Source organism: Triticum urartu, chromosome 3, assembly GCF_003073215.2.
Source record: "Triticum urartu cultivar G1812 chromosome 3, Tu2.1, whole genome shotgun sequence".
In the NCBI taxonomy this organism is placed as follows: domain Eukaryota; kingdom Viridiplantae; phylum Streptophyta; class Magnoliopsida; order Poales; family Poaceae; genus Triticum; species Triticum urartu.
The window spans coordinates 707359428-707372825 of NC_053024.1; the positions used below are offsets into that span (position 1 = coordinate 707359428).

The following is a 13398-nucleotide window of genomic DNA, read 5'->3' on the forward strand; positions in this document are numbered from 1 at the left end:
TTCCTTATATCATGATAAATGTTTATTATTCATGCTAGAATTGTATTCACCGGAAACATAATACATGTGTGAATACATAGACAAACAGAGTGTCACTACTATGCCTCTACTTGACTAGCTCGTTGATCAAAGATGGTTATGTTTCCTAACCATAGACATGAGTTGTCATTTGATTAACGGGATCACATCATTAGGAGAATGATGTGATTGACTTGACCCATTCTGTTAGCTTAGCACTTGATCATTTAGTTTGTTGCTATTGCTTTCTTCATGACTTATACATGTTCCTATGACTATGAGATTATGCAACTCCCGTTTACCGGAGGAACACTTTGTGTGCCACCAAACGTCACAACGTAACTGGGTGATTATAAAGGTGCTCTACAGGTGTCTCCAAAGGTACTTGTTGGGTTGGCGTATTTCGAGATTAGGAATTGTCACTCTGATTGTCGGAGAGGTATCTCTGGGCCCACTTGGTAATGCACGTCAATACAAGCCTTGCAAGCATTGCAACTAATGAGTTAGTTGCGGGGTGATGTATTACAGAACGAGTAAAGAGACTTGCCGGTAACGAGATTGAACTAGGTATTGAGATACCGACGATTGAATCTCGGGCAAGTAACATACCGATGACAAAGGGAACAACGTATGTTGTTATGCGGTTTGACCGATAAAAATCTTCGTAGAATATGTAGGAGCCAATATGAGCATCCAGGTTCCGCTATTGGTTATTGACCGGAGACGTGTGTCGGTCATTTCTACATAGTTCTCAAACCCGTAGGGTCCGCACGCTTAAAGTTCGATGACGGTTATATTATGAGTTTATGTGTTTTGATGTACCGAAGGAGTTCAGAGTCCCGGATGAGATCGGGGACATGACGAGGAGTCTCGAAATGGTCGAGACGTAAAGATTGATATATTGGACGACTATATTCGGACATCGGAAAGGTTCTGAGTGATTCGGGTATTTTCGGGAGTACCGGGGAGTTACGGGAATTCGTATTGGGCCTTAATGGGCCATACGGGAAAGGAGAGAAAGGCCTCAAAGGGTGGCCACACCCCTCCCCATGGGCTGGTCCGAATTGGACTAGGGAGGGGGGCGCCCCCTTCCTTCCTTCTCCTTTTCCCTTCCCTTTCCTTCCCTCCTACTCCTACTAATTGGAAGGGTTCCTAGTTCTACTAAGAAAGGGGGAATCCTACTCCCGGTGGGAGTAGGACTCCCTAGGGCGCGCCATAGAGAGGGCCGGCCCTCCCCCTACTCCACTCCTTTATATACGGGGGCAGGGGCACCTCAAAGACACAACAATTGATATCTTGATCTCTTAGCCGTGTGCGGTGTCCCCCTCCACCATAATCCACCTCGATCATATCGTAGCGGTGCTTAGGCGAAGCCCTGCGTCGGTAGAACATCATCATCGTCACCACGCTGTCGTGCTGATGAAACTCTCCCTCAACACTCAGCTAGATCAGAGTTCGAGGGACGTCATCGAGTTGAACGTGTGCAGAACTCGGAGATGCTGTGCGTTCGGTACTTGATCGGTCGGATCGTGAAGACGTACGACTACATCAACCGCGTTGTGCTAACGCTTCCGCTTTCGGTCTACGAGGGTATGTGGACACACTCTCCCCTCTCGTTGCTATGCATCACCATGATCTTGCGTGTGCGTAGGAAAATTTTGAAATTACTACATTCCCCAACATGAACAAGGTATTGGGATACCGACGATCGAATCTCGGGCAAGTACTATACCGGTAGACAAAGGGAATTGTATACGGGATTGATTGAATCCTTGACATCGTGGTTCATCCGATGAGATAATCGTGGAACATGTGGGAGCCAACATGGGTATCCAGATCCCGCTGTTGGTTATTGGCCGGAGAGTTGTCTTGGTCATGTCTACATGGTTCCCGAACCCGTAGGGTCTACACACTTAAGGTTCGATGACGCTAGGGTTATAGGGAAAGTATGTACGTGGTTACCGAATGTTGTTCGGAGTCTCGGATGAGATCCCGGAAGTCACGAGGAGTTCCGGAATGGTCCGGAGGTAAAGATTTATATATGGGATGTCCCGTTTTGGTCACCGGAAAAGTTTCGGGTGCTATCGGTAACGTACCGGGACCATCGGGAGGGTCCCGGGGGTCCACCAGGTGGGGCACCAGCCCCAGAAGGCTGCGTGGGCCAAGTGTGGGAGGGGACCAGCCCTAGGTAGGCTGGTGCGCCCCCCACCAAGGCCCAAGGAGCAGGGAGAATGGGAGGGGGGAAACCCTAGGTCCAGATGGGCCTTAAGGCCCACCCTAGGGCGCCCCCCTCTCTCCCTCTCCCCTCTGGCCGCCACCCTAGATGGGATCTAGGGCTGCCGCCCCCCCTTGGGGAGGGAACCCTAGAGGGGGCGCAGCCCCTCCCCTCCCCCTATATATACTTGAGTTATGGGGCTGCCCAATACATGTGATTTGATCTCTCTCTTGGCGCAGCCCTACCCCTCTCCCTCCTCGTCTCTCGTAGTACTTGGCGAAGCCCTGCTGGAGTACCGCGCTCCTCCACCATCACCATGCCATTGTGCTGCTGCTGGACGGAGTCTTCCCCAACCTCTCCCTCTCTCCTTGCTGGATGAAGGCATGGGAGACATCATCGGGCTGTACGTGTGTTGAACGCGGAGGCGCCATTGTTCGGCGCTTAGATCGGAATCGATCGCGATCTGAATCGCTACGTGTACGACTCCACCAACCGCGTTCTTGTAACGCTTCCGCATTGCGATCTTCAAGGGTATGAAGATACACTCCTCTCTCTCGTTGCTAGTCTCTCCATAGATTGATCTTGGTGAAACGTAGGAAATTTTTTGAATTTCAGCTACGATCCCCAACACTCCGTCCCCTGCTGCCTCCGGAGGAGGCCACCGGGCTACGCCTACGTGGCTAATGGTGGCGACGGGCCTCCGTCTCCTCGCGTGGCGGGTGGTAGAAAGGGCCTTCCATCCCCATGCGACGAGATCTTCAGCTGCTGTAGATCGGCGGCTTTGGACGTCGAGGTGCACGCGGCGGAGAGGGACGCCGGGGCGGTGGCCTCGGCCTTCTTCAGTGACCTTGGCGATTGTTGTGGCCGCGAGGGCGGCATAGAGGCCTACTATTGGGAGCCGGTGGGTGACGGCGTGAGGGCCGTCGTTCTGCCTAATAAAGGCGGCGGTCCTATGGTTTCTCTCACATCATGGCGAAGATCTGCTTGATGCTTGTCCTCCTTGATCTGGACGGAGTGTCAAGTTCCGGAAGGCTCCGCCGGCTAACTCCCATGGGCGCCTCATGCCTGGAGATTGCTGGATTGGATGGGATTTGGTTGTGCGCACCCATGTTTTTTCTCCGACCATTTGGTTTCTGGAGGGAGCGGCGCGAAGCTCTGCTACTTGTTGCCATCATGGGACATGTCTTTTTCGTTTCATGATGAAGTCGGAGGCAGAGAATGTCATGGAAGCTGTGATCTGAGGACTAGTAAAGGTGGTTCGAGTCTTTGCGGTGACGAGGAATTTGCTTGGTGTTTCGGGACTCATAGCAGCGGCATGCAAGTGCGGGTGACAACACAGGAGATGTTCAAAGTCTTACCTTTCATGGTGAAAATCCAATGTCTGGCCTTAATTGGTTGTGCCTGGCAATGGCCTTTTTGAAGTCATTGTTTTGAGAGCGTGAGGGTGAAAACCTATGATCTATGATCGGGCGACGACGGCGCTTGTGCACTGTTTCCTTCTTGGAGGCGTCGCTTTTGGAGAATTTGTACTTCAGGTGTTGTCTTGGTGGTGTTTGTCATGCTGCTTCAAGGAGTAGATCACTGTAGTAGGACTTTTCTTTTTTAGCTTCTTCTCATTTTATTTTTTTGGTTGTGTGCATCCGTAGTGCGAGTAGGATATTGCGTTGTTGCAGAGGCTGGGTGTAATTGGTATCTCGGCGATATTAATATATTCCCTTTATTGAAAAAATGTCTGAATCCACCATCCTGGCGAGATGTGTCGCAACTCCTATCCAATTGATGAAGGGATGCAGTAAGCCTGAGCTGAATACCCAGACTGTTGGGGAACGTAGCATGCAATTTCAAAAAATTTCCTACGATCACGCAAGATCTATCTAGGAGATGCATAGCAACGAGAGGGGGGGAGTGTGTCCACGTACCCTCGTAGACCGAAAGCGAAAGTGTTATGTTAATGGATTGATGTAGTCAAACGTCTTCACGATCCAACCGATCCAAGTACGAACGTACGGCACCTCCGTGTGCAGCACACGTTCAGCTCGATGACATCCCTCGAGCTCTTGATCCAGTAGAGGGTCGAGGGAGAGTTCCGACAGCAAGACGGCATGGTGACAGTGATGGTGATGTGATCCGCGCAGGGCTTCGCCTAAACACTACGACAATATGACCGGAGGAGTAAACTATGGAGGGGGGCACTGCACATGGCTAAGAGATTTCTTGGTCTGCCTTTGGGTTGCCCCCGCCCCCGTATATAAAGGGGGAGGAGGCCGGCGGCCAGGAGGGGCGCGCCATGGGGGGAGTCCTACTTGGACTCCTAGTCCAAGTAGGACTGCCCCCCCTTTTCCTTTCTCCACCGGAGGGAATAGGAAGGAGGGGGAGAGGAAAGGGAAGGGGGTGCCGCCCCCTCCTCCTTGTCCTATTTGGACTCCCTACGAGGGGGGCGCACGGCCACCCCCACGGGCTTCCCTCTATCTCCCTTTAGGCCCATGTTGGCCTAACACTTCCGCGGGGGGTTCCGGTAAACCCTCGGTACTCCGAAAAAATACCCAAATCACTCGGAACCATTCCAATGTCTGAATATATAACCTTCCAATATATGAACCTTTACCTCTCGACCATTTCGAGACTCCTCGTCATGTCCGTGATCTCATCCGGGACTCCGAACAAACTTCGGTCACCAAATCACATAAACTCATAATACCAATCGTCATCGAACATTAAGCGTGCGGACCCTACGGGTTTGAGAACTATGTAGACATGACTGAGACTCATCTCCGGTCAATAACCAATAGCGGAACCTGGATGCTCATATTGGTTCCTACATACTCTATGAAGATCTTTATCGGTCAAACCGCATATACGTACGTTGTTTCTTTTGTCATCGGTATGTTACTTGCCCGAGATTTGATCATCGGTATAATCATACCTAGTTCAATCTCGTTACCGGCAAGTCTCTTTACTCGTTCTGTAATGCATCATCCCGCAACTAACTCATTAGTCACATTGTTTGCAAGGCTTATATTGATGTGCATTACCGAGAGGGCCCAGAGATACCTCTCCGACAATCGGAGTGACAAATCCTAATCTCGATCTATGCCAACTCAACAAATACCATCCGAGACACCTGTAGAGCATCTTCATAATCACTCAGTTACGTTGTGACGTTTGATAGCACACTAAGTGTTCCTCCGGTATTTGGGAGTTGCGTAATCTCATAGTCATAGGAACATGTATAAGTTATGAAGAAAGCAATAGCAATAAACTAAACGATCATAGTGCTAAGCTAACGGATGAGTCAAGTCAATCACATCATTCTCTAATGATGTGATCCCGTTCATCAAATGACAACTCATGTCTATGGTTAGGAAACTTAACCATCTTTGATTAACGAGCTACTCAAGTAGAGGCATACTAGTGACACTCTGTTTGTCTATGTATTCACACATGTACTAAGTTTCCGGTTGATACAATTCTAGCATGAATAATAAACATTTATCAAGATATAAGGAAATATAAATAACAACTTTATTATTGCCTCTAGGGCATATTTCCTTCACAGACCTCTCACCAAAGCCTAACATCTAAAACCGAAGGCCTGAACGAAGCCACATCCTAGGTGTGGGGCACAAACCGGTCTGACGCACTCTCATGGGTCGTCACCACCATCTTCCAGCGGTCTATCTTAAGAGCAGGTATATACGCATCGTCCTTGCTAGTCCTGCCGTGGACGCTGCCATGGCGCCAAACAACGTCACCACCCTGCAGTCGTCAATCCAGACAGTTCTGTCGTCGAGATCCAGCCGCCTCATGCCGCCAGTAGTCGTCATCTTCATGTTGTAGATGACATGCCACTCCACCTGAGAAAGTCCGCACCGCACCGCCACCGACCCTTGCCACCCGGATCCCACCGCTAGAACAGCCTTCTTCCGAATACGCAAGCCTCCCCAGACGACGCCATCATGAAGGGTACGACGAGCAAGGCATCGCCGCCGCCCAAGCACGCGGGTTTTGGACTTTCGTCCGGGTGGGGGTGGGGTGGGGGTTCAGGAGTTGGAATTAACCACATGGCACCACACACCAGCCTCTCCTAGCCAAACGGTGCCCCAATGAAGGTAACGACACCGAGCGCTGCCGCCGCCGTATCCACAAGGGATAACAGGAATTAACCTTGGGTCGGAGAACACGGGGTGGGGAGAAGGGATCTCGTCGGTGCCTCCAAGGAGGGGAGTAGCGCCCGCAGGCGGTCTCACCGACATGGATAGCCAAGCCACCAAAGGATTTCTCCCGAACCCAACTCACACCACCGTGCCCAGCCATCATCAGGCCGGTGATACAAGATCACCGGCGCGAGATCCGGCGGGAAGTGGACAAGACGAGAAACTTCAGATCCGACGCTAGGAGAACTGCCAGAGCAGACCGCCGGCCATGTACCGCGCCTGCCGTCGCCGCCGAGGACACCGACCCTCTCCCATGAGCACCACCAGCCGCGAAGATGGCGTCAGCTCTCTAAGCAGGGCCGCCGCTCTAGAGCCCCATTCCCTTTGCCGAGACCGGAGCGATGAAATCCCCGTCACCACCTTCACCGGCGGCCGCACGGGCTTTCCCGGCAGCCTCCTCTGGTGGAGGTGAGGAAGATGAGGGGCTAGAAGTGGCGGCGCAGGATAACCCTAGTCACCTCCTGTGTCGCCTGGGAGGATGACTTAACAACAATAAAATCTCTACTGTAAAATGGAAATATTTTGCCTCATCAAGGCATGGTACTATACTTTTGTTTGTTTCTTCGCCCCTCTTACATTGTATAAGAACGCCACTAAAATCCATTACAACCATATACACTAAGAACTCTCATGTAGCTAAGAATTTGTGAGGAAATTGACTGGCATATTTGTCAAAAAACCTTAGAACCGTGCCTCTTCAACTATAATCTTGTCACTCAGTGGCGACGATATACACACACACTTAATATCAATTCACAGAAAATTTAAGCATTTTCGGGCCACAAAGAGGTTTGTGCACTTGAACACCTCTACATTAGTTAGCATTACTAGATGAATTGCAAGCATGCAACTGAAACATGCCAGCGATGTTATGAGGAGTCAAGAGTGTAAGGTTGGACGGCTGTTAGCAGAACCAGATAGCACAACGCTGGAACATGCGGATGAAGTCAATGACTCCTTGCACCAGAAAGACGAAACCACACGTCAACACCCTCGTGCAGATGAGTTTGCCACTAACAACTAAGACACGGCTGCAGCATGCCAGCGGCAAAGCATGAAGAGGGCTAGTCATCACACACACGATCAAGCTGTCTAGCTCATCCAGCACAAAAAACTGGTCCTCGTGTGTGAGTTTGCCCCTGATAATTAAGACACTTTCGACAGGCCCATATACTCGTTCATAAATGTATGAAACGATAAGAAGACAGCAGAACGGCATGAACTTGCCTTGAAGATGGGGGACAAACTCTCAGGGCTTGAACTAACAAGGTTCCACTAAATGATAGCTTGAGCATGCAACTATGTGAAGATCCCTTATCAAACTATACCATTGTTAATTAGTCCTTGCTGCCAATTTGTGTAACATGACAGAGTGAACATGAGACGACTTTTGTGTTGGGATCTCTATGCTTCTGCCAGATCTCTAGGATGATGTAATGGCATGATTCTTCATGTCTACTAATCAGATGCTGCAGCACAGCTGTACACATATCTTCTGTATAAATAGGCGTCAGCAGAATGGTAGATGCATCAAACTAGAAGCTCTTCTTTCTTCCTCCTCTCTACGACCACAATACAGAGCAAATCTTCAAGCTCAGACATGGCTTTCCACCAAAGATCGACAAGTTTGCCTTCTAGGCCTCACGTCAGTGAGACCGAAGTCGAGCTAGAGCTTCAGAGCCTAGAAGCAAGCATCTCTTCCTCCAATTCCATCAGCGCGATGTGTGATGGTCTCAGGACTCTTGCAAACATCTACGATGGTCTTGAAGAAATCATCTGCCTACCAAGCAACCAAGTTTGCTCCTCCCAGCAGAGGAGCATATTGGATGGAGAAATGGAAGGTTCTCTTGAGCTGCTAGATCTCTGCAGCGCCATGCAAGAGATCTTCGTCGAGATGAAGGCCATCATCCAAGAGCTGCAAGTGGCTCTAAGGAAAGGTGATGATGCAGCTACTCTAGCCAAGATCCAATCTTACAGCCGCTTGGTGAAGAAGTCCAAGAATCTTTTCAAGAAGACCGCGAAGAAGGCTCCAGCAGATTGTAGCATGGTCATGCTGTTGGCCAAGGCTAGAGAGATCTCGGTGTCTCTCCTGGAGTCCACACTCCGTCTCTTGTCGAAGCAAATCGAAATGCCTAAACAGTCTCTTGTTTTCAAGGCATTTCAGAAAAAGAAGGCAGCGATTTGCAAGGAGGAGCAATTGTCAGGGCTAGAGTGCAGTATCGGCGATCTCGAGAGCAGAGCAGGACATCTGTTCAGGAAATTAGTCCAGAGCAGAGTTTCTCTACTCAACATCCTTAGCTCATAGATACTCCTGAGTCACTGTTGACGCCCTTCGATTGGCATCCGCCTTTTAAGGAATAGCTGATCATCATACAATTTTCCCATATGTATACACTATACTGTATAAATGTACATGATATATACTACAGAAACAGAAACCAAAGTTTTGATCAATTTGGCCCTTTCATGCTTGAAGATGCGTTTATGATACTTTATGGTGATATCCTTGGCTGGTGGATCTTGCTCCTTATGGTTGAAACATGCCAGATCAAAGTCACAAGGTCCCAACTTGTAGTTAGCAGAATCATTCAATTTTATTACCCAGATTCTCCACCACCACCACATGGCTGTGCAGTCTGGCACTACAATTGAATACGTTTCTTGTTTTATACAACAAAGTCCAAACTAGTGGTACTCAAATATTAACATCGTTGGGATCTATATCATTTAAGGACTGAAAGTGAAAAAGTAATTATAACATTTACTCTAGAACCACAACTAATTTCTACAGGATTAACAGTAATCTGAGCAAGACGTAATCTAAACTTGCCAGTGCGCAAAGTTTTTATTCCTTTCCATATTAATAAATCTCAGTAGACAAAGAACAATCGATGCTTCATATGCTTATTTCGAACTTTGCCAAAAACAAAGATGTCGATGTCCGAGAATCATTAGTACGAGCAAGAGGGGAATAAGATTGTACAAAAACATTGAAAAAATAGGGTGGCGCACAGCAAAAGATCATTCCTGTAATGGTGAAGTATGAAATGGTCAAGTCGATCATAATATGAAATGGCGGGTGAATGAAGCCTCAAACTGGAAATTGGGGATAACACGCTAACATGGATCTTTTGCAATGGATCTTGTTTCCATGGCCTAAACATGCCAGCTCTGACCGTTGAGGCTTTAACCTGTGATTCGCAAGAGTGCCCACCAAGGAGAACACCTTATTAAATATAGCTAAATGCTAGGTTAGCAACCCATTAAATAATGGCTTGAGCATGCAATTATGCCGAGATCCACAATCAGACTAAACTGCATCTTTTTGATTGGTTCTTGCTGCCAATTGCTGGAACATATGATAATGTGATGGATTATCTCAATGTAAAATTATCAACAGTACTAAACTTGTAAGCATGCGACTGAAACATCCCAGCGATGTTGTGAACAGTGTAAACTGATCGGAATGCCAACAGACAAAACCTGCTAGCAGAACCAGATAGCACAACCTGGAACATGCCGATGAATTCAATGACTCCTTACAACAGGAAGCACCAACCGCATTCGCCAAAAAGAAATAAAGCACCAACCGTCGACACAAAACCCTCGTGCAGATGAGGTTGTCACTAACAACTAAGACACAGCTGTACATAGCATGCCAGTGGCAAAGCATGAAGATGGTAGTAACGCTGAGACACCGATGCACATGCATGATCAAGCTATCTAGATCTAATACAAAACCCGGTCCTCGTGTGTGAGTTTGCCTCCAATAATTTAGACACGACAGGCCCATATGCTCATAGATGTATGAAATGTTAAGATGACAGCAGAGCAGCATAAAACTTGCCTTGATGATGGGTGACAAGCTCCCAGGACTTGAACTGATCAAGATTCCTGTTGTCTGTAGGCTCTTCTACTTTTGCACTATATATGAGGGTAGCCAAATGTTCCCCTTCTCTTCCTTTCCATCTGAAACAAATAATAGCACCAGAGCTTCTGCGCCAAGCATGGAAGGTCTGCCAGTGTGCCTTCTAGCCCTCACTCTAATGGTATCAGCATCGAAGAACAGCTTCAGGGCCTAAACACACTCGTCTCTGCTGTTCGCCCTCCCTGACCATTGAAATAAAATATGTGTATGTGTGTGTGTGTGTGTGTGTGTGTGTGTGTGTGTGTGTGTGTGATGGTATGGGAAAGGTTGGAGGACACATTTACAGCAGACCAAAAGGGGGATAATGTGCTTGCCAAGAGTCCATGTTAGCCTCTGCCAAGCTCAGCAGGCAAAGCAAGTGGGGGGAGAACTCGAGCGATCTCCCTGCTCGTTGTCCTCTGCACTGTTAGGAAATATGCAACTTGTATTCCCATGAGGCCATAGGCCGATATATATACATGTACAGGTGTGGAACATATGCAGGAAACCCCTTATACAACGGGATAAATACAAAGGGGTACATGACTTATATTATAACTCTAACACCCCCCCCACCTCAAACTCATGGTGGATGAACAACACTGAGTTTGGAGAGATAAAAGCCATGTTGTGCTCTAGTCTGAGCCTTCGTCAGGAAATCCGCCAACTGTAACTCGGAAGGCACATACTGAAGAGCAATAACCTAATCCTGCACACCAGCGCGCACATAGAAAGCATCAACACCAATATGCTTGGTGAGCTCATGCTTCACAGGACCGCGTGCAATGCTGATAGCACCTGTACTGTCAGATAAGAGCAGAGTCGGTGTAGTGACAGAAACACCAAAATCCTGAAGTAACCACCGTAACCAAGTCACCTCTGCCGTCAAAAGAGCCATTGCTCGCAACTCAGCCTCGGCACTCGAACGGGAAACTGCAAGCTGTTTCTTCATCTTCCAGGCAATGAGAGAACCACCAAGAAAAACACAGTAAGCAGAAAGTGAACGGCGATCTGAAGGATCACTAGCCCACGTAGCATCCGAATAGGCCTGAAGCTGTAAAGAACTGGAGCGAGGAAAGAATAGACGGTGAGAGATCGTGCCTCGAAGATATCGAAGAACACGAAGGAGATGACTATAGTGAACCGAGGTGGGAGCAGAGACAAACTGACTCAGAATATGAACCGGATAAGAGATGTCCGGACGAGTGACAGCTAGATAGACAAGACCGCCAACAAGATGACGATAACGCGTCGGGTCAGGGAGAGGATCACCATCAGTAGCATGGAGGTGAACATTGAGCTCCATAGGAGTCTCAACAACGCGCTCGTCAGTAAGAGCAGCACGAGCAAGAAGATCCTGGATATACTTTTCCTGGGATATAAAAAAGCCATCAGAGGTATAAGAGACTTCAATCCCAAGAAAGTAGCGAAGAGGTCCAAGATCAGACATAAGAAACTGCTCACTAAGACGGGCCTTTACAAAGGCAATGTACTCGGGGTCATCCCCCGTGATGATCATGTCATCAACATAAAGAAGAAGAAGAGTCCGACCACGAGGAGAAAGGTGAATAAACAACGCTGGATCATGAGCACTTGCTAAAAAAACAGCAGCAGTGATCACAGAGGCAAAGCGCTCAAACCAGGCGCGGGGGGCTTGCTTAAGGCCATAGAGAGAGCGACGAAGACAACATACCATGCCATCAGGAACAGAATACCCAGGTGGTGGCTGCATGTACACCTCCTCACGCAGCTCACCATTAAGAAAGGCATTCTTAACATCAAGCTGAGATATAGACCAGTGGCGTGCAGAGGCAACGGCAAGAAGTGTACGAACAGTGGTCATATGGGCCACAGGAGTAAAAGTCTCATCATAATCACGACCATGCTCCTGCTGAAAACCACGAGCCACAAGACGAGCTTTGTGACGCTCAAGAGAACCATCGGAGCGAGTCTTAACCTTGTAGACCCACTTACAAGTGATCGGACGGACTCCGGGAGGAAGAGAAACAAGATCCCAGGTACCAGTGCGTTCAAGAGCAGCAATCTCCTTTGCCATCGCAAACTGCCATTCAGGATGAACAACAGCCTGACGGTAAGAAGTCGGCTCAAGAACAGCAGCACCAGCGGTGGGAAATCCAAAGCGATCAACAGGCGGACGAGGACGAGAACGCAGGCCATAAGTAGGCTGAGAGGAAGATGACGACTCATCCACAGAGGCATCGACTGGTCGTGGACGACGAGTGTAATGCTGAGGAAAAGATGGAATAATAGAAGGAGGAATCGTCAAGGTAGAATCGGGGGGTGGCGACAAAGAAGTCACCGGAGATGAAGGTGTAGAATCCGGTGACATGCTAGGCGAGGAGACCGGGGAGGATGGTGGCTGCAAATCAAGTAGAGGTGGAGAAGGAGAGGAAGTGGAACGGAGAGGTACAGTCTCGACGGGGGTGATAGGTGAGTCAGGAAAAGTGAGGAAAGAGATATCCTGCACTGAAAAAGTCGAGGAAGATGGGCGTGGGTAGAAGGGACGAGACTCATCAAAAGTCACGTCTCGAGAGATACGCATCCGACGACCAATAGGATCCCAACAACGATAGCCCTTATGCTCATCACTGTAGCCTAAGAAGACACACTCAACAGACTGAGCGGTCAGTTTGGTGCGTTCGCGAGGGGCAAGAAGGACATAGCAAACACAACCAAACGAGCGAAGCATCAAATAATCGGGAGAACGATCAAAAAGTCGCTCGAAAGGAACACCACCCTGTAGAGCAGCGGAAGGCTGTATATTGATAAGATAGGTGGATGCGGAGACGGCCTCAGCCCAAAAATGAGGGGGGAGAGAGGCAGCAATCATCAATGCACGAGCCGTCTCAAGAAGATGTCGATGCTTTTGCTCAGCCACACCATTCTGAGCATGAGCACCAGGACAAGAGAATTGAGAGAGAGTCCCGTGCTCAGCAAGAACACCACGCAACATCTTAGAGATATACTCGCCAGCGGAGTCAGCACGAAAAACACGGATGGGTGAAGAGAACTGAGTATGAACC

At 48.8% G+C, this 13398-nt stretch overlaps 1 protein-coding gene across 1 annotated transcript; it reads left to right on the forward strand.

Moving 5' to 3' along the window:
- The first annotated feature begins 5783 nt into the window (after nt 1-5783).
- LOC125549314 lies at nt 5784-8914 on the forward strand. Its single transcript, XM_048712756.1, has one exon. It carries the CDS (start codon nt 7973-7975, stop codon nt 8750-8752), a length of 780 nt encoding a protein of 259 aa, XP_048568713.1. The 5' UTR covers nt 5784-7972; the 3' UTR covers nt 8753-8914.
- Nucleotides 8915-13398: the final 4484 nt, after the last annotated feature.